Genomic DNA, 26,661 nt, shown 5'->3' with positions numbered 1-26,661 from the left:
AAGCTTTGAGGATGACCATTCTGGCTGACCAACAACTGCAACGAAGGGGAGACTGGTAGAAAAAGGTGTTTCCTAGACTTGCGGCAGGCTTTAGATCGTCGTAGAAAACCTTCAGTGTCCTTACTGGGTATAATTACACTCCTCATCATCCTCGGGACCCACAATGGACGATGGGGAGAGGGGAGAATGAATGATCTATCAGGCTGTCCTGGGGGTTAATTCTTTACGATGAAGTCCCAGCACGGTCCACGATGAACGGCGCCCGAGTACCGCATTCAAACCGGACACGGAAGACGTCGAGGGCGGGAGCTCATTGACCTAAGTGGCAGTAGCCAAAACCAGTAGCAACACCGTCTTCTTCCTTAGGTTGTAGAAGGAAGACAAGTGGAGTGGTTTGAAGGGAGCCGTCTGAAGGGCCTTTAAGACCACATTCAGATCCAACGCAGGTGGTCTGAACTTGGCCTTCTGGTCTTCAAGACAGAACGAGCGCAGCCAGGCTTGTTGTTCGGGAATTTTCGTCATTCTCCGATCGTCCGGGATGGCAAGAACGGAGTTGATGGCGACCAGGTATGTGGAGATGGTAGAGCCCTTCAACCGACAGGTGCTGCGCAAGTACAGAAGGAACTGAGCCAGGAACTGCGGTGACGCTGTCATCGGATCCTGGTGTTTCTCTGAACAAAATGCCTGGAACGAGCATCATTTATCATCATACAGTCCCTGTGTAGATGGACGGTGGGCTGAAGCAATAGCCTTGGCCGCTCTAGCCAAATAGCCCTTCCCAGGAACAACTGAAGGCGTCGACTGCCACAGCGGCCGGATCCGGCACCGGTGAAATGTAAGGCGAGAGCTGGCAGTTCAGAGATGTGGCAAACAGATCGATGTTTGGGTGTTGTCGACCGTTAGACATAGTCTGTCGAAGACCTCTGGGTGGAGCTTCAATTCAGTGGGAGCCACCTAGTTAGACCTGGACAGAGTCTGTGCCAGAACATGCTCTCAACCTGGTGAGTGCAAGACGAGCTTCTTTTTCTTAAAGTACACGTCCAGGCTGACCACCAAGTCAAGGAACTCGAGGGTCTGGTTTAGCAGGGATGGAGAGTGGAGAGTACCATGGTTCCTCAAACACCACACTATGGTGATGTTGTCAGTGGACACGATCAACAGGGCGTGACCGAGAATTCTCTGCCAGCAAGTGACGTCCTGGATAAGCGCTTTTGCTGTGCCATTGGTGTTGATCTCCGGATCACAGTCGGTCACAACGTGGGCTGGTGTGGGCATCCCAGAACACTAGCCACTGACAAAGGGGAAGTGGCAGTGGAAGAGTGGGAAGTCATGGTATATGAGGTCGTCTACAAGACTGCAAAGTTGAAGAGTCAGAAACAGGGGTCTCCGATCGTGTACCGTTTGGACGATATGTGGAGAGGTGTACTCGCCTGTGAACCAAACCCCATGTAGATGAAATAACCCAGCTTCACAATCGACCACCTAGGCATCAACGTAACCGGGTAGTCGGAAGTCGAGGCAATATGTCCAGAAGGGAATGAGGGAATCTGTAAAACTGTGGTTCAGGATCGCACCGTACTGCACAAAGTAATGTGATCATTTCCATCCCCTGAGCGTCTTATAAGCGCTCCTGTTCTTATATTGAGGTGATGATGAAGGACGACTACACGATACTAGGCAAGTTGTCAACAGGGGTCGATGGAATGGTCATGGGACGAAGTATAAACTCGAAGCTGTGTCTGGTAGCCAAGGCTGAAGATATGAAGGTGTCGTAGTCTAAAAGATCAAACCGTACAAAGGAAGGCAATTTTTTCCATCCCTTGAATGCTGTATAGGCGCTATCATTCTTAAAGCAAGGGGGCGATGAAATGAGGTGCCTCGGGACAGCCGTGTTGGCAGTGGAGGTCTATCGTTTCCATCTTCTGTGCATGGATGGACTGCGGCAGGCGTCTGGTTGAGTGGTTGCACTCCCCTTGCACTTGGAGCCGGAAATGAGGTGCAAACTCCACACACAGACAATCCTCAATGAACTATTTTGTAGACAAACAAGTGTTGTACCCGAGTTTTGTGAAAAAACGCGGGAGCAGCGGGGGCGCCATGGAAAACCCAGGGAGCGCTGAGGAAGAGTCTCTTTGAGGAACGCTGGCGTTAGGGCAGGGTAGAGGAGCATTGGTGTCAGCAATGTTGACAAAGAAGACAGTGGATGTCGTTGTCGAATGGCGGGGCTGGTGCAGAGGGATATGATACACCGTGATATGCGAGTCAACTATGATCCCGAGAAGTGGGTACCCGGTAGCCTATGACGAAGAGTTCAAACAGGCTTAATGAGCCTGAACAGTGAAGATCTGCCAGTTCTGTTACAGACGCTGTCCACCAGAGGCTCTGTTTCGAAGGATACCCACAGGTCATCTCTCTGAAAGCATGGCGCTTTAAACGACGGGGTTAAGGAGAAGTCGCCAGTGGGCAAGTTGATTTAGACCAAATGTCTATTGGTTGAAAAGATTCCACCCAGGAAGTTGAACGATAGTCACGATCCCGAAGACCTACAGGACAGCAGCAACAGGAGTGGCCACAATTGAAAGACAATTGTTTCACCTTGCTTCTCCGTGTGACGATCTATGAGAAGCAGAAATAGAAGCTGATGTCAGTGGCGCTGGAGAGGCGATTGCTGATGGCGCCCCTTATGCCAAAACAGAAGATCGGTTGAGATACTCAACTTGTTGATCTGAGCTTGTTAAAGCTTGTTGATCTGGGTGCCGGGAAGGCTGAGGCGCCGGAGAGCTTGAGATGTCGCGAGCACCAGGACCGCGGGAGAGCTTGAGGCGCCGGAGAGCTTGAGGCGCCGGAAGTGTTGCTTCTCGGGAGTGCCGGTGGTGTTGGTAGCGCCGGAGGCCTGGGAAGCTCAGCTGAGCGCGGCTGCTGTCAACGTAGATGGCTGAGGAGACGGAAGACCCCTCCCGTTACGGGCATCACCGGAAGGGGCGCCGGGAAGGCTGAGGTGCCAGAGAGCTTGTGATGCCGCGAGCGCCAGGACCGCGGGAGAGCTTGAGGTGCCGGAGAGCTTAGGCACCGGGAGCGCCGGAGAGCTTGAGGCGCCGGAAGTGTTGCTTCTCGGGAGTGCCGGTGGTGTTGGTAGCGCCGAAGGCGTGGGAAGCTCAGCTGAGCACGGCTGCTGTCAACATTGATGTCTGAGGAGACGGAAGACCCGTCCCGTTACGGGCGTCACCGGAGGGGGCGATGTGTTGTCGATAAAGGTGACGGCAAGAGTGGTCGAGAAAGACTGCAGTCTCCGAGTTGTAAGCCATATCAGGGGGTCGACGAGCACGTTGAGTGATGTGTCCTGGATACTCGTATCGAGCTGAAGGATCACAGCGACGAAGGATTGGCAACAAGTGCAGCGAGGCAGAAAATCTGGAATTTAAGCAAAACATAACTATGTGGCAAAACCACAAAATGCGGGAAGCAACATATAACTCAAAAACTTTGTATTTTATTGAAGTTTATGAGAAGAAACAATTATGCTAAAAGGTAGCGAAAAGGCATAGCTTTAGCAAAAACATAACCATGTGGGAAAACCACAAAGTACAGGAGGCATAATGTAACTCAAAAACTTTGTATTTTATTAAAGTTTATGAGAGCAAACAATTACGCTGAAAGGTAGCGAAAAGGCAAGGCTTTAAGCACGCCAAAAACAAAATACCAGTAAAATCCTAGATATTCTATATATTTGTATACTTATCCTGCATTACTCCTTGATGCATATTACTGCTTGTTTCTTGACAGAGAAAAGAGCTGTGTGAGGGTCTTTGCTTGAAGAAGTTGCTCCAACTAGCTGAGAGGCCAGCCCATCACGCACGCATCGGGTGACCACTCCATGTATGGGAACCTCCAATTCCCTCAGCCCGTCCTCGGCTGTGTGGTCAGCATCGGGTGACCACTCCATGTATGGGAACCTCCAATTCTGGAGCACCGAGCCTATGCAAATGAGGCATGATCCTTCTAGGCCAGGGCTTACGCCAGGGGAGGTCAAAAGGCCGAAAGGTCAATGACGTGTAGTAGTGGTGACCTGCCGAGCGGAGCAGTGCCTGTAGTTCCGGGATTTTCGTCATGCGGCGATCTTTCGGAACTGCCAGGACGGAGTTGAGAGCCACAAGGTAAGTCATGACGATACTACCCTTGAGCTTACGCTTGTGACGCAGATGGAGCATGAACTCAGCCAGGAATTGAGGCGATGCAGATGTGGGGTTTTGGTGCTTGCCCCTGCAAAAGCTCTCTAAGGATTGCCACTAGTCATATAGAGGCTCCTAGGGGTTGGGCGATGTGCCATCGTGATGGCCTTAGCCGCTCTGGCCATGTAGCCCTTGCCGTTCAATGCTCTCTGTAAATGGACCAGACGTGAAGACATAACCTGTCTGGTCCTGGGTGTGGCTGTCTGCTTTGAGGGTGGATCAGCAGATTTGGCCAATCTGGGAGTGGCAGTGGGTTGACGTCGGACAGCTCTTTGAGGTCGACGAACCAAGCCCTCGCTGGCCCCCAGGGCGCGACCAAAGTCAGATCGAGATTCCGTGGCAGTACACGTCGAGTACAGGTGGCGGAAAAGCATACGCTTTTAGTCCTTCCCAGGGGACGCCGAAAGTGTCGACTGCCCAAGCCAGTGGATCCGGCACCGGCGATATGTAGGTCGGGATCTGGTAGTTCTGGCTGGTGGCAAATAGGTCTATGTTGGGGAGACCATGGTCTTGACAAACAAGAGCGAAGGCGTCTGGGTGAAGTTTCACTCTGTGGGAGCCACTTTGCCTGGCTGAGACAGGGCATCTGCTAGGATGTTTCGGCAGCCCGGGATGTGGTGGACCTGGAACTGGATCCCCAGATGATCCACCAAGTGAAACAATCGGAACATCTGTTGAAGGAGCGAAGTTGAATGAGTCGTTCCTTGGTTCCGGAGACACCATACGACAGTGATGTTGTCTGTCGAGATGGAGAGCCGGGCGTGTCTGAGCGCCTGCTTCCAGTGAGTGATGTTGATGAGCCATAGGCGCTGATCGGCGGACCACAGCCCTGAGGCAACCTGTCCCTCCAGGTGTGCGCACCATCTCTGTAGGGACGCGTTTACGAAGAGGCGTAGAGAGGTTGTAAGCCCTGTCAAGGAGATGCCGCCTAAGACATTCGATTCCACCGTCCACCGTCCACCACCGCAGATGCTGCTTGAGATAATCCGGGAGGACGATGGATTTCGAGGGGTCCTGGCGTCTGATGTAGGGTGCCAGGAACATCTGAACTGGGCGCAGTTGGAGCCTTCCTCTGTAGGTCAAGTCCTGCGCTGAGGTTAGGAGGCTGGAGTCAGGTGCGCCTGCATGCGCTCCAACCAGTCTCTGGGTACAGAGATGAGATCGAGGTCCGTCTGGAAGAGGCCCCCGATAAACTGAAGGCGCTTGGAAGGTGTCAACTCTGACTTCCTGAGGTTGATCTTCCAACCCAACTGGTATAGGAACCGAAGGGTGAAGTCCCTGTGGCGGAGTAGAGTGACAGGGTCATGATGGTCCAGTAGGCAGTCGTCTAAGTACGCCACGAACTAGATGTTCCGGCGATGGAGGTACGAGGCTATCGGCTTGGAAAGCCGTGTGAATAGCCATGGATGCCGAAGGAATTCCAAATGGGAGGACCGCCCATTGATAATGGACTCCCATGAAGATGAAGCAGAGGAATTTCCGGTCATCAGGATGTATAGGGACATGTAGATAGGTGTCCTCGATATCCAGGCTGATGAGCGCCTCCTGTGCCTGGATCCGGGATCGCAGTAGCCTGAGCATGGTCATCCTGAAATAAGGTAGACGCGCCAGGTAGCGTTGGTTGAAAGCGGCGAGGTTGTGGATCATCCTGTGTTTGTCCGAGTCCTTCTTGGGGACCAGGAAGACAGGTGAATAGAAGCCCGGTGTTATGGCTGGGGCATGTACCACCTCTAAGGCTTTCTTGTCTAGCAGTGCCCTGATGTTTCGGCTCAGTAGCTGCTGTTGGGTGGGGGGTATGTGTACGTCAATGGGGGGTCGTCTATAAGCGTCAGCTAGTACCCGTGTCAGATGATGTTGCTGACGTATCCCTCAGGATCTCCCAGTTCTGCCAGAAGTGAGTCAGTCTTCCACCCACTGGGGTGTCGACAACTTGGACTCCACATAGGTGAGTTTGCTGTCGGAGACTCGGACTGAGGTGGAGTGGTTCGATCCCGTCATGCGGTGCATGTCCTCATCTAAGGAGTGAGCGTGGTCCGCAACTTGAAGAGAGTGGACAGGGAAGTCATCTCGTCTATAACCTGGGGCCCTGAAGGATGGAGTCAGTGACAGCTTACTGAAGTCCTCATCCAGAGCCGAGATCATGTCTCTGATCAGTGGGTTAGGAGGGATCGAGGTGGGGTCCGCACGGATGGCTATCTACCTCTAGGCCATGTCTTTACATCGGTGACCCTGGAGGCATGATGATGTACAATTAAGGCACAGGGGTTGGGGATCCCACGCCGACATATTACACCGGCACTTTGAGCAGGAGGACATGATATCTGCAATGAAGCAGTGTAAAATCACAATGCGTCCCCATCCGATTATGTATGCTATAATTTGTTTATCCCACTGTGTGGGTTTATGGAACAAATATTACGACAAACGTAAGACAACATACAACAAAACAAACAATGCTTGCGAGGATACGCCAATCGTGGGGTAACAAGCAAAAGAATATAGAACGCAAACCAGTTCACAAATTGCTGGCTACGCAAAATATGCAAGATGGCTACTTGGAGCAACAAGACACCTGGCCTTATGTTTTCTTTTGAGAAAACGCCAACAAGCGTTTAATAACATTATGCACATGTTTATCAAACATAGAATGTACAATATACACACTGTAGGCACAACACTGTAGGCACAACACAAAGAGAAAACAACATTAACTCAGATAGCAAACACGTGAGGGTTTGAATCAGTTTTATGTTACAGCAAAAAAAAAACAGGTCTTCTCTCATCAAGTGACGAGTAGTGTGAGGATCACGTGGAAGCTGCGTGATGGGCTGACCTCTCAGCTAGTTGGAGCAACTTCTTCAAGCAAAGACCCTCACACAGCTCTTTTCTCTGTCAAGAAACAATAATATGCATTAAGGAGTAATACAGGGTAAGTAAAAAATCATAAATTTAATGTATTACCCAAGCCAAAAAAAGAATTCAAAACACAGAACACGAAATAACGTGGCTACGTGGTGAATGGCAAAAATGGCGGGAAAGAAACAAAATGGTGGGAATAACATTGCGCCCCTAAAGTACTGTGACTTGAGCCACAAACAAGCGATAAACGTTACAAATTTTGAATGGGAAGACCCTAAAGGTAGCAGCCCATAAACAGGTAACAATGTAGCAGCATACGCTGAATGTAGAAACATGCAAAATATAGAAACAATAAGCTTTAATTTCAACAAGGGATACAAAGTACGTCCGTCCCAGGAGGTGACAAAGCAGTTATGTGTTTTGATGTGACGCCATGACTTCCGGGTCACGTGCCGACTGTGAGAGGGCGCTGCTTCCTGTACTGGTTGGGACAACTTTCTTCAGCAGCTGGATCTCACACAATTCGCCTCTCTGTCAAAAGACAGCAGTAAATGCAATACGGAGTGATGCAGGATAAGATAAAAAATTAATATCAGGTGTCCGTTCCAGAAAGTTATCGTAGCGCTAAGGTTATCGGAACTCACATACTTTAACAGAAACTTTATGACTGTCGTTGCGCTACAATCCGACCTGCACCACAAAGTTTACAATCACATCACAATACTCTATGACGTGATTTGTGGAATTTTGTTGCAAGATCCACCGGCGAAACAATGCCATGTGACGTCAGCCTAGCAACAGGGTTGCTGGGGTCATTGAGTGTGCATAAGCTCCTCTCGTTGATCTATCATCTCCTCATGCAATGTTGTTAACTTGTTCCCACAGTACACAATGTGTAATACAGCATTATGTTTATTAAACAGGGGATCACTTCATATTCAAGAAATAAACAGGTTTTCAAAATAGCCAAATGAAAATCATATTCTAACTTCTTGAACAAATTCAATTGTTAACAATAGTTGGAACAAACATGTGAAGTTCCAGTTTCATTGGTCAAGTTGTTTCTGAGGAGATGATGAGACAATGAGAGAAAATGAATTTAGAGAGATTTAGGAGCATAGTCAAAGAGCAATATTCAAATAAAGGTCAAAATTCTAAATATCGTGAAAAAAGAGTGTGGCCATACTGAAAATAGAATTTGAGCCTCTCCTGAACAACTTCAGTCATCCTCCTTGGAGGGAACCAGCATGCAAAATTCCAGCTTCATTCGTCCATTCTGAGGAGAAGATGTCTTCAGGAGGTGCCACTGCCAACACTAGATCTGACAAACAGGCCATGACATGAGCTGAGTCAGGTGAGCTAAGTATGAAGCAGCTGCTGGCACAGTATCACAGACAGGCATGAACTGAGATTACCTGATTCCATTAAAGAAGCTGAGGTGTTTCATATCATCTGGCAGGAGGTCTGGCGATGGCCAGTCAAAGTTATCCATTACAGGGATAATGTTGCACTTGTTCTCTAATGCTGCAACAATCTCCTTAAAAGACAAAGAGGAAACATTCCCAGTTTCTTGTTGCACTAATACATCTTTGTTTATGAAAGGGTAAGTCAACTTTACTTTGGCATCTGATTTTTAAAAGTACAAATATGATCATTTACTCTCTAACTCTTATCAAACATAGCTGTTTAATGGGTTGCATAGTTTTGTAACATTTCTTTCCTTCGTTAACTTTAATCTGATGATTCAGAATACCTAATCAATGCTCCCCAACAAGCATAGCTGGGTGATGTCATCAATCCTGTATACATCACGACACTTTCTCAAGATTCATACGAGTATGTATGTATATTTTTCCAAAAAACATGAATGGAAATAGTTGAGTTTCCTTGATTTCTAATGGTACTGACTGTAGACCATGACCTACAAAATACTGGCTTGGGTACTGACCAACATAACTTATCATGCCTTTGATTTGGGGCTCAAAAATTTGCCATGTATATAGTAGACTTCCTTACCATCCAAATTATTTAATTCAAAACTACTCAGGGTCACTATCATTCACAAGAAGCTGAGAAAGCAGAAACTCCTCATTCTCAGTTTCACACATGGCTCTAATGACAACATCTAGGCCTAGATGGAAAGCGCATCAGTAGAACTTGCATACCATTCCTTCAGACCATGAAGGTGAACTACACAAAGACACAGTGGAAACTTGCCTTGTGAACCCAGTCCTTCTTGTCCGCATCACCAAAACAGCGGTCCAGGGCATTGGAAGTTAGAATCAGGATGAAATTTTTCGCCATTTTAATGCTATACAGCAGGTTCTCATCAAATTTGCCTGCACGAAGCCGTTCAATGTCAATAAAGACAGAGAAGCCACGAAGCTGTAGATGGACCTTGAGCAGGCTGCAACGAAGTAGGTTTCATATCAAATTGTATAAAGCATGCACTGTGTTGGCATCTCTCACATGTACAATAGTGTTACATGATACTATAATATGTCAAGGACTGACTGGAAATGAATCCCAAATATATCCTACATGTATGTATATGTTTTGCTGCTATAAGTAAAGCTGTTATGATAACCTCTTCAAAACACAGAAACATGGAAGGGAAATATGAATAATAAATAATATTTCAAAAATATATATTCAATATATTTCAAATTACATCCACTGTATATTCATTATTAACAATATTACATTCATAATAATTTCAAAAAACTGTGAAATTTAATTTTGCTTTTCATACGAAATTTTACACAAATTTCAAATGTTTCATCATGTGTATTTCCTCATCACACTCAATTTTAAATTTAGAATGAAACATAAAGTGAGGAGAAATGGAGTTTACCATCGCATTCATGGTTATTGGACTTATGTAGCGACGTGCATGCATGTGCTTGTATGTGTGTGGCAGCTTGTACTAGTCCGGACTGATGCCTATTGATAGTGCTAGCATCTCGGACACAAACGTCACCCAAAAGAAATATATATATATAGGCAGAGCTCAGTGATTTTACAACATTAATACATTGGGCATGGTAGATTTTACTCTGCAGAAGGCATATTCAAAGTGAAACCCCTCCCTTCAAGAGTATAAACTACGATTAGCTGACTTGAGTTATCCAAAAGGACACGGTCATTTCTAATCGCATGCAGATGCCTTCGGTTTTATCATTCATTTGATTAGTTAAAACGTGTGTTCTCTCACATTTTGTTCAGCATGTGGTTGAGTGGGAAAAGTACTTTCGCTCTCGGCTCGATAGTTATGTGGTTCACTATCGCAATTCACGATATTTCTGCCGTTAAATCTGTTGTGCGTTCTATGTGTTGTTTGAAGTGTTGTTTCAAATGATACAGTTTAACAAAATATTAAGGCAATGTTAGAACATAATGCAGATTATTGACATGAAACAGACCCTGTCTTGCAAGCCATTTTGTCAAGTTTATTCAGGCACTACAATGAACTTAGCTACTCTCGATTCTAGCTTACAATATCTTTATAGCCCACAATCGCTTTGTGCAAGTGGATGTCGATTGTACCCAAAGCCTAAGATCACGATATTAATAATTTACAAAATTGTAGCGCTAAGATTCTTTTTGTGCATGTGGCCCCTGAAGCCTCACAAAGGTTTCTTCACCTGGCTAGCTGTGATCCGTTAGATCGACGGTAACTGATGAAAGCATCAATGGTTTTCTCTGAACTGTTAAAAGCTCCATCAGTGATGTCTCTACAAATAAGCTGGGGACTTGTCAGCATGGTGGGGAGGCCTGCTTGTTCATATTCTGCAATGAGAACAAGTCGACTTACGAATGCAACTGCTATTTGGTCAGTTGACTAAGTTGATCTGTTGATAAAATACCCTGAACATTAACTACATTACTTTTTGGAGAAAGCTGTTTAGGAGAGTGGGACTACATCAAATTTCAAAACACAGTAGGTTTATCTCCATTCTACTATGACGGCAACAACGCTTTTAAAAGGGCGCGCTCTTGCAACGCGTTACAACACAGGCACACAGGTCTGCAATCTTAGAACATTCCGAAAAGTGGTCACAGGTAGTTATATATGTAACAATTATTACTAAGGTTCAAAACATAGTCGTGAGTAGTTCATAATAAGTGTTCAAAACACATAGGTTTCCAAAGAAGCTGACAAATAACACTCCAAACTTAGTCCAAAGAGAGATGTTTTAATGTCTACCAAACTGCTGTACACTGTTGAACACTGTGGACTGACTGTCATTTCACAGAATTTTGCGAGCGAGGTCGTTTCTTGAAAAATGAACCTGCTATCATTTCTGTTTTAGGTTTGATGGGTTATAGAAAAAGGTTTTAAAATGCTAAATGAATATATTTCTACAACAAACTTTATGAATTAACATTCTATTATACATTTAACATGTGTAAGTGTTATTAGTTAGTTAGCAATTACCCCAAGTAAAGAATAAAAAAATCAAAATAAATGCCTCTCCACCCCGAACTTGGATGTGGCAGAACTTGACCTACATCACGGTTACTCACATACTCACAGCTGTTAATGGCTGACAATCTTGTGTTTACATTCTCCATAACGAGTTATAGAATGAAGCAAGATGACAACCCCGATCAATGATGTGGTTCAACATTAACATGTAGATTATCTGGGATTGATAGTGCCTGCTGGTACATCCATATGATTACCAGTGGAACCGAGTATGACTGAACAGCCGCTTTTTAAGCTGCAGACGAGCCGGATATTTTGACACGAGGTATCTGCATGGTGTGACCTGTCAATTTCAAGAATTCACGAATCCAAAGCTAAATAGTGACAGAACTTAGACATTTGTGTCCCAGAAATAGTGGATCGTGTATGATTTTCTTAATTGAATTTCATCAAGTTTGATAATCTGTCACTTCAGTTGGGACATTGTTTTCGTGGACTTTCGAAGGACTACCGGGAATATCAGTTATGAAACCAACTGCAGCAGACTCTCTTATAACCACCACAGTTGGTGAAACTCATCTCCTATTCTTCAATGATTAATCATAATCAGATATTCCCCAAAACATGTTTCTGTTCATACATGTTACAAAAAGTATGTAGCCTTTGTCTATAAAAAATAAATCAAACAATAATTATCATTGTATATAATTCTAAGACCCAGGTTCCATTCCTGACATGGGTACAATGTGTGAACCCCATTTCAGGTGTCCCCCCCTCGTGATATTGCTTCAATATTGTTAAAAGCGGCATAAAGCCATACTCACTCACTCCTTCAGGTTTAACAAGGGGCTAAAAAGTCCTGGGAATGTGATGTGCTTCCAATCTGCAGCTGATCGAGTCGAATAAACACGTAATCACCTTTAACAAATGTTGTGACTTTGTTCCCCCTTTGTTGTAGGTATGCTACAACTAGCAACCAGTACCAACAATCAACAAGCAATGGTTGTATTTCTGACATATCTGAGATAACCGCCTCAATGTTGACAAATTTCCCTACCCCCTAGCTAATACAGCAATCTGGTCAGATTGATAGGTAAGTTGAATGTCTAGACAGCAACCTGTTCTGGTAGATCGGCAAGAGATTCTGACATGGATTCTAAATGATGATCCATTATCATTGAGTTGGATTTAGTTACCGATGCTGTGATTGATGTTTGCATGGACTCAACCATCAATGACATCAGTGACTTGACCAATTTGATGGTGATGGAAGGAGCTGGGAACTGGTGTGTGATTGGTCGCCAATCCTAACACCATGCAACACCACCGGATCCTTCCTGCCGCGGTGGGATAGAGGACAGGGTTACCTGACAACCCTGTCACCATGAGTCACAAGTCTGCACTGAATAGGTTTTGGTGGAGGACTTGGTACACGCCTTCCCTGATGTATTCTTCCAAGACAGGGATATAGCAGCAACACATTCCCAGTGAAGTGAAAGTCAGGTGAAAATCTTGGGATTTTTATAGTGTCATGTAAGCCAAATTGCAGGAATTATGGCTGACTATCTTGGGATTTGATATACAAAGCAAACAAAGAACGATTTTGAAACAGAACAATATACTGATGTCTATGAAACATGAGTGAGTGAGTATGGTTTCACGCCGCTTTTAGCATTATTCCAGCAATATCACGGCGGGGGACACCGGAAATGGGCTTCACACATTGTTCCCATGTCAGGAATCGACTTCATCATGACAGTGTCAACAATTGTCCTCTGTAAACATCTCAGACTGAAAGTGGCGTCAGTATCCGGTATGGCCACCATTATTTGACACAAGCTTGACAATAGCACCTAACTGACAGCACAAAACTGTTGAGGAAGACTTGTTGGATGCCATTCCAGATGTGGTCTCTCTGGTTTGTTTGGAAGTCAGCATAAATTATGTTTCATTTCATCCGACACATGTTCGATGAGCGACAGATCTAGCGCAACAGTGGGTCAAGGAGTGCAGAGATGTTCTGTTGTCCAATGAAGTTTGTGACCCCACATGCAAAAAGTGGGGGTTCATTGTCTGCTGTCTGAAGGGTCAATAAGTGTGAAGGAATGGGAGTATGTGAGTACGGGTAGCTTCACCACAGTAACATACACCTGTCAAATTGACATCCATGGCCACAAGAGGGGGCCTGTGATGTGAAGTGTTGCCTGCCCACACCATCAGGCTAACACTACCGAAAGTAGAACATGTAACATAGCATCGGGCATTTAAATTCCTGTTTAAATCATTCCAATTGCGTGCAAACAGTCATTGTAAGGCGTGGCATAACGTTTATGAGGCTTCACTTATTGGATGCCATTCCAGGTCTTACCTCTCACCCTCTGAAGCATCATCATGCGGTGCACACCATTGCTAATATTGCAGTCGGTTTGTAAGTGTTCCTCTGTCAGTAGAGCCAGCATCTTGCGATCTACCCCACAGTGCAGCATCTGGTATGTGTACTGGGACAACACTGGGGCCACCTCACTCAACCAATCGTCCAGCTTGCTGGGATCACATGATGTATAATCTGCTGATATCTTCAGATCACGCAGCTCTCTTACAAATCTGAAAATTTACAAAATATATCACATGAAGAAAACAAAAAAGTATCAATTACACCCTCTAAAGCAAGTGCACGTGGAGCAAACAAACGTGTGAAAAAAAAATGTGAAACCTACAGGTCTGGTTAATTAAACATATACATAAAGACTTGGGACAATGTGGGTTAGTTAATGATGATGTATTTGTTCTCCCCTTTTTCTTGCTAAAATAGTGTCATGGCACTGTAGCTTACCTGGATATGTAGTCAACACTTTGAAATAGTGACAGGCACCTAACAACAGCTGATGTCAGCATTGATATTCATACATGGTCTGCATAAATGCTGAGGACTAACATTAAAACCTGACATCAAAAATGTCATCCTGAGGAGAAACATACATGCTACAGCTCCCTCAGTCTGGCAATGTCAGAGAAGAAGTTCACAGGGGCAAATATGCATTTTGAAAGAACAAACGGAACATAACTAACCATGCACCAAATTTGATTACATTTTGAACAGACATGGTCTGTGGTCATAAGAAATGTCACTTCATAAAAATATGTCATGAATGTTTCCCACTGAAATATCAATGCATTTTTTGGAGGTATCTCGTTTTTTTACATAAGTCTGTATCAAAATCTAATTTTAACGGCCAAAAAGTGACACGATTTATGGACATAATGAGTCGCCAAAATGCAACTAAACAAACATCCATGGTACACACATGGATACATTGAGTTCTGAATGTTTCCATGAAAATAAAATATGCCCTTGTGTTTCCTAGTACTCTTTCTGATAAACGGCACCCCAATACGTGAATCCAAACTTCTTGTATCATTCAATCAGAAACGGGAGTGAATCCTGCTTTTCATGGAAAGCTCTTAGGAGTTTGGACCATGAACCTTTGTACACTGACCATGCTGACCACGGACTAAAACACATCTCTGTAGTCATTGTTTAGTTTAGTCAATTATTTTCAGGAATGGACAGTTGGTTTCCATTTTTCATTCTATTTCTAAATTAATTTACACTCTGAATAGACAGAACTATTATATTTGACACTCAGTGGATCATTTGAAACTTGCTGGAAAACGTGTGGGCAGCTGGAATTGTTCCTACATCCTATGATTGGAGAATGGGTATTAGTTTACATTGGGGGCCTCGGGTCCATTGTTAAGGAAGTAAGAGTTACTTGGACATTATCCTCTGCATAACAGGTTATGGGCAGTCAAGCAGTTTCACAATAAGGATAAGTATAAACCACAGATGAGCAAACCCAAATGACATACTAAGTCTAGTTTCAATCGTAAATCAGAAGCGTAGCAAACACATGTCTATCCAATGTGGGCGATTAAGGAAATGATGACAAGTACTACAGAAGCATGCTTGGTGAGAGATGGCTGAAGGTAGTGCTGGCTTAAACAATCGATAATCAGAATTATCGTCAATGGGAAGACATATGTACGATAATCGATATAAAAATTGTGTCATCGATAATATCTTACATAAACAATTATGATGAAGAATATATTTATTGAAACAGACAGAAATCATGTCAATTGCCAAAGATGGAAGGAAACTGTTTTGGTTATAAAATAAATGTTCACAGAGTAATCCATGCATAAATGTGTATTTAGGGTGATGATTTCTTTTGGATTTTTTCCACATTTGCTTAAAGTTACTTCTCTGATATTTATCGATAACTGATCAATATTTAGTTAAAGATTATCGATGAACAGTATTGATAGCCAGCCCTTGTTAGAAAGTGTGTTCCAGTGAATGTTCTAGACTGTTCTATGACAGAGTTTGATGTCGGGTCGAAGAATATTGCGCTTATATAGAGACGCGCATGCACATGTCTGTGCATGTGTGGCTTGTACTTGTCCGAACTGATGCCGATTCATAGTGCTAGCACACTGAGATACCATGCCGCAGTTTAACATGAATACCCCACTCAGACACAGTATACTGACCCCAGGATGACAAATCCTTGTTTTAGCCCCTTAATGCTGAGCACCAGACAGGGTAACAACAAGTACCATCTCTGTACGTCTTTTGGTATGATGCGGGTAGGGATCGAACCCCGGACCTTCCGCTCTCTGGGTGGACACTCTAACACTAGACCACGGAAATATTGCATACTGTTGTGGTGGAATAAGCTACAAAATACTCATGTTAGCCCTTCGTTATAGTCTCTGTTGTATCTTAATTTATTTATTTGGTACATATTTTGTCTGCCAGTATGAATCTATTACTTGCGATCTAAGGTACCACAGCTAAATCCCCCTGACCTTTATTTACATACAAATCAGTGCAAATGTTTCCAGTCATTTACCCTAAATGTTACAACTGACTAAACATACCTGTTATACAGAAGACTCACCTCTTCCTGGCAATCCTGCAATCCATTCCCAAACTGCTGATTAGCTCGTCCTCCATAAGCTGTAGTAGAAGGTCACCATCTACGCAGCACTTCTCAAACATGCCAGCATAGCTCTCAAACCCCACCTGCAGAACCCCACCAGGACCATGGTACATCACACAAAGTCACAGTTAGTACACCTGTCATAGATGTCTACAGATAGGTAGCAGTAAGGCAAAAGGAAAGTTAATTGCTTGGAATATATTTTGTACATGCATGTTTACTTCACTACCTATTTGATTGTACATGTATGTTTACTGCCCTACCTATTTGATGGTACATGCATGTTTACTGCACTATCTATTTGATGGTATGGTACATGCATGTTTACTGCACTACCTATTTGACTGTACATGCATGTTTACTGCACTACCTACTTGACTGTACATGCATGTTTACTGCACTATCTATTTGACTGTACATGCATGTTTACTGCACTACCTATTTGACTGTACATGTATGTTTACTGCTCTACCTATTTGACTGTACATGCATGTTTACTGTCCTACCTATTTGACTGTACATGTATGTTTACTGCACTACCTATTTGATTGTACATGCATGTTTACTGCCCTACCTATTTGACTGTACATGCATGTTTACTGCACTACCTACTTGACTGTACATGTATGTTTACTGCACTACCTATTTGACTGTACATGTATGTTTACTGCTCTACCTATTTGACTGTACATGTATGTTTACTGCACTACCTATTTGACTGTACATGCATGTTTACTGCACTACCTATTTGACTGTACATGCATGTTTACTGCACTACCTATTTGACTGTACATGTATGTTTACTGCTCTACCTATTTGACTGTACATGTATGTTTACTGCACTACCTATTTGACTGTACATGTATGTTTACTGCTCTACCTACTTGACTGTACATGCATGTTTACTGCACTACCTATTTGACTGTACATGTATGTTTACTGCACTACCTATTTGACTGTACATGTATGTTTACTGCTCTACCTATTTGACTGTACATGTATGTTTACTGCACTACCTATTTGACTGTACATGTATGTTTACTGCTCTACCTACTTGACTGTACATGCATGTTTACTGCACTACCTATTTGACTGTACATGTATGTTTACTGCTCTACCTATTTGACTGTACATGTATGTTTACTGCACTACCTATTTGACTGTACATGTATGTTTACTGCTCTACCTACTTGACTGTACATGCATGTTTACTGCACTACCTATTTGACTGTACATGCATGTTTACTGCACTACCTATTTGACTGTACATGCATGTTTACTGCACTATCTATTTGATGGTACATGTATGTTTACTGCACTACCTATTTGACTGTACATGCATGTTTACTGCACTACCTATTTGACTGTACATGTATGTTTACTGCCCTACCTATTTGACTGTACATGCATGTTTACTGCACTACCTATTTGACTGTACATGTATGTTTACTGCACTACCTATTTGACTGTACATGTATGTTTACTGCACTACCTATTTGACTGTACATGTATGTTTACTGCACTACCTACTTGACTGTACATGTATGTTTACTGCACTACCTATTTGACTGTACATGTATGTTTACTGCACTACCTACTTGACTGTACATGCATGTTTACTGCACTACCTATTTGACTGTACATGTATGTTTACTGCTCTACCTATTTGACTGTACATGTATGTTTACTGCACTACCTATTTGACTGTACATGTATGTTTACTGCTCTACCTACTTGACTGTACATGCATGTTTACTGCACTACCTACTTGACTGTACATGCATGTTTACTGCACTACCTATTTGACTGTACATGTATGTTTACTGCTCTACCTATTTGACTGTACATGTATGTTTACTGCACTACCTATTTGACTGTACATGCATGTTTACTGCACTACCTATTTGACTGTACATGTATGTTTACTGCACTACCTATTTGACTGTACATGTATGTTTACTGCACTACCTATTTGACTGTACATGTATGTTTACTGCCCTACCTATTTGATTGTACATGCATGTTTACTGCACTACCTATTTGACTGTACATGTATGTTTACTGCACTACCTATTTGACTGTACATGCATGTTTACTGCACTATCTATTTGATGGTACATGTATGTTTACTGCACTACCTATTTGACTGTACATGCATGTTTACTGCACTACCTATTTGACTGTACATGTATGTTTACTGCCCTACCTATTTGACTGTACATGCATGTTTACTGCACTACCTATTTGACTGTACATGTATGTTTACTGCACTACCTATTTGACTGTACATGTATGTTTACTGCACTACCTATTTGACTGTACATGTATGTTTACTGCCCTACCTATTTGATTGTACATGCATGTTTACTGCACTACCTATTTGACTGTACATGCATGTTTACTGCACTATCTATTTGATTGTACATGCATGTTTACTGCCCTACCTATTTGACTGTACATGCATGTTTCCTGCACTACCTATTTGACTGTACATGCATGTTTACTGCACTACCTATTTGACTGTACATGCATGTTTACTGCACTATCTATTTGATGGTACATGCATGTTTCCTGCACTACCTATTTGACTGTACATGCATGTTTACTGCCCTACCTATTTGACTGTACATGCATGTTTCCTGCACTACCTATTTGACTGTACATGCATGTTTACTGCCCTACCTATTTGACTGTACATGTATGTTTACTGCACTACCTATTTGACTGTACATGCATGTTTACTGCACTACCTATTTGACTGTACATGCATGTTTACTGTCCTACCTATTTGACTGTACATGCATGTTTACTGCCCTACCTATTTGACTGTACATGCATGTTTACCGCACTACCTATTTGACTGTACATGCATGTTTACTGCACTATCTATTTGACTGTACATGCATGTTTACTGCACTACCTATTTGACTGTACATGCATGTTTACTGCACTATCTATTTGATGGTACATGCATGTTTCCTGCACTACCTATTTGACTGTACATGCATGTTTTCTGCCCTACCTATTTGACTGTACATGCATGTTTACTGTCCTACCTGATTGACCCAATAGACCACATCCTCCACATTCCACAGAGGCACCTGTTGAGACAGCTTGCGGGGTATCTCTTCCCCAATTATCTTCAGTGCCTCTGCAGCCAGCTGTGATGCTGTTGAGTTTGGGGTGCTTGCCAATCGCTTTAGGGGTTCCACACAGCCAATTTCATACAGTTCCTACATCATACAATTCCAAAACATAAAAAAATATGTCACCATAAACTGAAAGTCATGATGCAATATTAGTAAGAGATACAAATACAAATACTACCTCTACTACATCAAAGCCATAAATTCCTCTTTCTGTTTTTCATCACACCAAAAGTCTTTAGATTAATAAACAGAAGTCCTTTTCACTGCCAACTATCTAAATAGATTTGAGGTTCTGCATCTGTGCATTCGCAAGGTGGGAAAACATCACCTTATGGCTATAATGTAATATGGGTAGGATATTCAAAGGAATTGTACCCCTACTAATTTATGTGTATTGATAAATACACCCCAGTGTTGTTGTGGAATCTGTGTACATGTTGGTGTATTGTGGCCCATGTAATGTCAGTGGATTGACAACCAGAGAAGGGTTTTGGAGCTGAGACTTAAAATGGTGCCTACATCAAATAGAAAATCAACCAGTGCAAGACTGGAAGTGTGGTATACGTAAGATTAATACTCATCATTTTTTCTGTGGCATAAAAATCAGCCAATACACCTACAGTTTGACTGTTGGAACAGATGATATTTCACAGTTTATATTATTACCCACAAACAGAAAGTATGGGCATAACAAGCATGTTCCTAACCCAAGGTGAGGAAACATCTATCCATTTTATTTATCCAACCCATGTAAATTAACATGTCACAGTTGTCAAAAATTAACTGAAATCTACAGTTGGATTACATGTCAAGGCAGAAGCAGTCTCATCTGTACCTTTTCTTGAAATGAATGCCTCAAAACTTTATCATCAGAAACATATATCATGAACCATGATAGCTTCACATGTAGACCATCTGTCATCACACAAGCCCACTGCAGTACAACTATGTCACAGAAAGTCTATTGCCTCCGCCTAACTCAGTAACAAAGCAATGAAACAAGCACTTCCAGTGTGGCAATAAACATGGCCACTGCAGTACAGCTTTGAAACAGACCTTAGGTACCTTAATAACAAAGCACTTCCAGTTAAAAACATGACTTCTGATTTGGAAAAATACATGTCTAATGCAGTACAACCTCCTTTACCCATAGCTACCTAAATAACAAAGTTATAACCACTTCAGACTTAATTATGTTCACCTTCAATCTTAGCTTAAAACTGCCCTGAGATAATAGTATATAATAGTTTCATAAGGTTTCAATTACAAATGCTCAATATGTTGTGTACAAATTTTATTTAGCGACATCTAATTTACACCAAGTAACCTTGACCTTCAATGTCATGCAATCACATTTGAGAACATTACTTTTTGCAAACTTAGGTGGTCTTACACATCTGAAGTCTCTATATCAACTGCCAAAACTATTTCCAAGTCATTCAATACCATGACAGATACAGATACTGAGTTAATTATTGAGAGGCTATTATAAATGATGGATGTTTTTTGTAGATTTTCATGAATTAATCCAAAATTTTGTTAAATTTGATAAAAAGTTTTATAATTTGACCTCTAGTGACCTTGACCTAACATGGAGGCCATCTAAAAGTTGTAGCTAAGATCATATCTTAAATATTGTATAATAGATTTAGCAAACTTTGAATCATACAGACTCAAGTTAAGAAGGATAAGATATATGGATGAACAAATTCTTTATTACAATTATTACAATTAAGAGCGACCTTCGATGTAGGTTCTAACACTGTTATCTAGCAAGTGACGCATCTCAAAGAAGTCAACTAAGACTCAAGTTATCGTGTACACAAGCTTTTTGACACCTTCTTCATGCTGAGTGACAGTGAGCATCAGTGGAATCTAATCCTATGTCAGACAAATTCCCCAGCTATGTCCGGAGGCATGTCAGTTATTTGTCTGTGACATCTGTCAGCAGTGTGTAGTTGAGAAAAACAATTGCGGGTGTGACTGAGCTCAAATTCGTGTAACCAAATGCAAGGGGGACTGCTTAAACATCAACACACAAAAATTCCTTAATGCATAAATAGTTTCCAAATGCCACTTCCATCACATATCGAGAGAGGCAGAGAAGTCATGTCAGTTGACTGACAATAACAATTTTTATGTTCATATTCCAGGAGTAAGAATTTTCCGAATCTATGAATCTTAATTCAAGTAAGATATAAGTAATATATGCCAATAAACCCATGGTTAAAACAAAAATATAATGGCAAAAAGGCCAGAAGTGATTGAATGGTAGTTACCTCCTTCTTGTTTTGCTCAGCCTTGATTCCTGCTTCCATGGCAAAGTGAAAGGCAGCTAGAGCTTGAGCCTCCTCCCTCTTACTTGACAGGACTGGGACAAGACGACGAAGCCAGCCTAGTGACCGCCCTTGACGATGTGAAGTGTCCATCTGGGCAAACTCTGCTGGGTTATGGTTGGTAAGGAAAGGACTGACCAACCCTAGGGTACCAGATGCCTCTACTGCAGCTTCAATCTCTTTGTTTGCTACCAGCACCGTAATTGCTAGACAAGCATAGTATCTGACACTGTCATCATTAATAAAGGCTAATGGAAACAACCATTCAGGGACCTTACGTTTGGTCATTTGATGTTGGTTTTCTGGGCCACCATACAAGGCCAAGTTGGCAAGGGCTATTGCACAATGTCTTAGGGTCAAGCGGTCATTACAGCGACACCAATGTAAAATAACATCCAGACCACCAAGCTTGATAACATTTGTACATGTTTCTTCAGATGTCTTAAAAAGGCTTTCTAGGATTCCTGTACTTGTACGAGCCAATTCACAATCACCTTTAGCTGTAATAGTCATCTTTACTACTGTCTCTAACCCAGCTTCAGCCACACGCTTTCTATTGCCTGTTGTGAGAACTTGTTCCAATAAAAATGCAGAAGCAGTTCGTAATTCCTTATTACTGGATGCACAGTTATTGACTATAATGTCCAGTGCGCGTTCTGTCCTCAGGATATCACACAGACTATAAGCAAGGTCTCGACCATATATCTGCATTGACCATGCTTGAGCTATGAGTACATTCAATTCTTGCAAGGCATTTATCTGTTCTGGAACAGATCCCATCTGCAGCTGGCGAATGTTCTGTTTCAAGGAATGAGAGTATATCTGAAAACTAGATTTCATATTGGCCTTAAGTTTATTGGCCTGCTCACTAGGCTGACCTAGACTTGTCTTGACCACTTTCACTGATGAAGAAGTCTTCTCTACACAAGTAGAAATTCTCCCTGAAATGTCATCCTCACTCGTGCTGCAGCCAAGGCTTGACTTGCTGTCACTGGAGAGAGAATGCTGGCTATAAACATGACTCAGATCTCCTGTCTGGAGCTCTTCATCTTGCAATATTGTTTCCAAAAATCGACCAGATGATACTCGTACCATTCTGCCTTGACTCTCTCCGAGCTCCACCTTCTCAAATGCCTCAGCTCGAGACAAATCAAGGTATACTTTGGAACACTCAGATATATTTGTGCCTCCATTGAAATTCTCTGCCATACTGACAAGGTTGGACAGCTTCGGCTGTGATTCATGAGGGGAGTGCAGGAGTGCTGCATCTGACTGGGACCTCTGCAGGGCTTTGTAAGGGTCATTCTTACAGAAGACACCATCCTCTTCCTGAGAGAAACCTGAAGCTGAGTGTAGACGACGTATACTTTGACCATCAGTGGTGACAACATCATCATGTTGATCAGACTCTGGCTTGTCCACGGAGGCCATTGTGTATGCTATGCGAGGCCGTGTGTTGAACTTTACGACACCCCTACCACATGGATCACAGCCTGAAACACATTATCATGATAAAGTATAGAAAAGAACAAGAAAGGTGTTTACAATACATGCCAAATAGAAGCAGCCACATCCTCACCTGTGCCTGAATTTCCCAGAAACATGTGTCATGGACCATTTTGACTTTACCATGTTTACCAAATCTGTGGACAGTTGACCTCACCAATATATAGCTATATTAATGTTAGATCCCAAATGTTGTCTAATGCAGTCCAATGACTGATATACTACCCAGTGCCAGGTCTAGTGAGCAGACCCTTCTAGCCGGGGGGGCGGAAGGTCAGTGATTCCATTACCTGTCCATTCCTACCAAAAGATGGAAATCCCATTAGGCTAGCACTATAAAACCAGTTTGGGAAAACACATGCCCAATGCAGTACAACTTTGAAGCAGAAAGTCTCTTGCCTCCAGCTACCTTAATAGAGTTTTTTAATTACCAACTTGTGGACTGTGTACAATGAAACAAAGGATTTCCTCCTGGCATTTGTTAAACGTTTGGAGACAGAGGCCAACAGAGAATGTGACCATGTGAAACTACCACATGCTCTGAAGGGATTAATGGAATCAGATGAATTTGATAATCAAGCAAAGTGTGGTAGAAATAAACCAGAATCGTCATACAACTCAGTGTATTATGAAGTATCCCAAGTTGCCTTGAAGACGTGTGAAGATAAAGAATGTCATGAAAGTATTTCGTAAACATTCCCGAGACTGGATAAAGTTGAGAATTCTGATTTTCCATGTTTACTTTTTCAGAAATAGTCCAAGCTAATCTGGAGAGGAAAGACTTTGCTGCTTCATGGATTGTGCTCTGGATGTCCAGGGCATGGTCATTTGGCAAAATATTGTACAAAGAATGGTCAAGTACTTTCCAGCTTACACTGTCTTCCTGTGAACAGAATCATGTACAAATTCTCTGACTTACCTACCAGTGCTTGTTAGGTGATGTTCCACCCTATTTACATGACCTTCTCTAGGGGTGTTGTGGGTGTGTGTGTAAATTGCTTTATCATCCAAAACTGGCTCTCACAGGAGATATCGCTTTGCTGAGATCAAGCGATATCTACACTGTAGATATCACTGCAATGAAATTGCATCACAATGCTTTGCAGACCATTGTGACATCATTGGTTACCATGACGTCACAATCAAATGACATCACTAATGGCTCTGCTACTGAAGCTGTTAGCAGTACTTTTTACACTTAAGACACTTATTACTGCCTACAAACTGAAAAAGTTGGAAGAATAGTGTTGGATGATAAATAAAATCTCACCCGAGTTACTTTTGATATCAAATATATCAACACTCGTTGATAAAAGTGGAAAAAATGGTCGGCAAGCCTCAGAGTTTTCCCACTTTTATCAACTAACTCGGGTGAGATTCTCTATATGACAAAGTTATCATTTATAACTACAGACTTCTCCGACAGCTGTTTATTAGTTGTAAAGAATATATTATGAATATATGGCCATGATGGCCATTGCAATAACATTGCACTAGTCTGTCCCACTCCTCTTGTAGCACCTGACCAAATTCAGCCAACGTGGTCAACAGCCCATGACGTTAACACACACGTCTTTCTATCATGTCCCAAACAGGTTTAAATGGGGGAAAGGCCTGGGCACTTCCGCTTCTAATCGTCTGACCTGTAACTTGTACTCCAGTTTGCAGCACTCTGATTCATGGTTTTTGCCGCCTGGTGTCAGATCAATCAATCCTCTAGTCTTGTTGTTGACCTGGGACAAGAACGCGGTTGATCATCAAACTTTTGGTTGTTGGTACCCGTTCCATAGACTGCTAATCACCAATCGTGAAACATTGAACATATTGGCCCTGGCACACTGACTTCTGCCAGTTTCCAGCATGCCAATAACCCATAGACGCTCCGCGAATTGTGACGGACAACAATAGGAACTATAGGGAGCTATATTCTTGTACAGGACAAGGTGGACTTGGACACCCACATAATGACTGACTGTTGGACATCTTGGAAGAACTATTTGCTGGCCTTTAATTGTTACACCCACACAAATGTTGATCTTTCTGAGAACTTTAAAAATATGAACAGTATGTGACAAATAAATAACCAGTAATGGGTGTAATTAATGTTAAATCTAATTGCTAAGTATGTGTTATTCTAATTTTATTTTCTATAATTTTACTGATCCATACCACTGATGCCTGCACCAACCTAATATAAAGTGGTGCATAATATGGTGAACTATTTCCACTCATAACCATGGTGACCTTGCTTCAAACTTTCTCGCCAACTCTGATTGGAAGGCACAGCAAACTTATTGTGAAAACATTATACGTTTTAAGTACCTTTACTCACTTTAACTCAATGTCAAGCTGAACCTGTATCTAAGGGGCCTAACATGGTGCTGTCATAATCACAATTATTCACAATGTCCATTTGATGTGTTGCATGCGAGAAGATTGTCAGAACAGATATTGTAAACACGTGATGAAGATGACAACTAGACTACCATGTAAATAAACCATATATACTGCTACATAAATCCTTCTTATCGTTATTAAAAACAGAGGTGCCGTTTTCGCCTGAGAAATCGGTGACGATTGGCTAAGGTGGCGTTTTAGCCTGCACGCAGGTGAGAGGGTGGGGTGGTGGAATTATATTACGTTATGACTATAATATGACAATGTCAATGTCAACATTCATAGTAATTCTATGTGGTATTGTACTAGGCTGCATCATGAATTGGTACAAATGTCACGTTGAATACAAATACACCACAATATTATCAACTCATACACCAATTACTCTCTTTCAATTCTGTTCTACGGTTACCTTTCAGAACTATTATAACATGAGCGATCCACCTTCTAAAGGCATCTAGTGTGTTCCTACTGCACTTCATACCCCATGTCCACAGGTTTGTTTATGTTCATATGGACCATACCATCAGGAATCAAAGGTAGTCAATAATCATCTTGAAATATTCTCATATTGGTAAACTACTGTTAACCACTGCCACTATTTCCAAAGAAATTAGGTAAAATTAAAAAGTAGTACTAATAAATTATTCTACCATAGAGTAGCGGTCTTACGGTTTCCTAAAAATAATGACATAGGCGAACGCCCCCTTACTTAAGTAGTTTCTTCCGTTGGGATGTTACAAAAAGAAG

The 26,661-nt window shown here is 42.5% G+C and overlaps 1 protein-coding gene across 2 annotated transcripts in view; it reads right to left on the bottom strand.

Moving 5' to 3' along the window:
* Window positions 1-26,531, bottom strand: part of LOC139456406 (NAD(+) hydrolase SARM1-like) — a 34,840-nt gene extending 8,309 nt beyond the window's left edge. The window contains exons 1-8 of one of the 2 annotated variants that reach the window (XM_071238103.1): window positions 26,324-26,531; window positions 21,952-23,501; window positions 19,580-19,756; window positions 16,482-16,606; window positions 13,886-14,121; window positions 10,733-10,877; window positions 9,306-9,495; window positions 8,504-8,625 (exon numbers count right to left, since the gene is read on the bottom strand). In XM_071238103.1, coding sequence (XP_071094204.1) covers window positions 8,504-8,625; window positions 9,306-9,495; window positions 10,733-10,877; window positions 13,886-14,121; window positions 16,482-16,606; window positions 19,580-19,756; window positions 21,952-23,501; window positions 26,324-26,393 — 2,615 coding nt within the window. In that variant the 5' untranslated portion in view covers window positions 26,394-26,531. Of the gene's footprint in view, window positions 1-8,503; window positions 8,626-9,305; window positions 9,496-10,732; window positions 10,878-13,885; window positions 14,122-16,481; window positions 16,607-19,579; window positions 19,757-21,951; window positions 23,502-25,157; window positions 25,213-26,323 lie in introns of those variants that run through there. The other variant, XM_071238104.1, reaches the window with a different exon arrangement.
* Window positions 26,532-26,661: the final 130 nt, after the last annotated feature.

Source organism: Haliotis cracherodii, unplaced genomic scaffold (genome assembly GCF_022045235.1).
Source record: "Haliotis cracherodii isolate W230 unplaced genomic scaffold, xgHalCrac1.p SCAF_11, whole genome shotgun sequence".
In the NCBI taxonomy this organism is placed as follows: domain Eukaryota; kingdom Metazoa; phylum Mollusca; class Gastropoda; order Lepetellida; family Haliotidae; genus Haliotis; species Haliotis cracherodii.
Note: the sequence above shows the minus strand (reverse complement) of the source record. Positions and strands in the feature narration are given on the sequence as shown.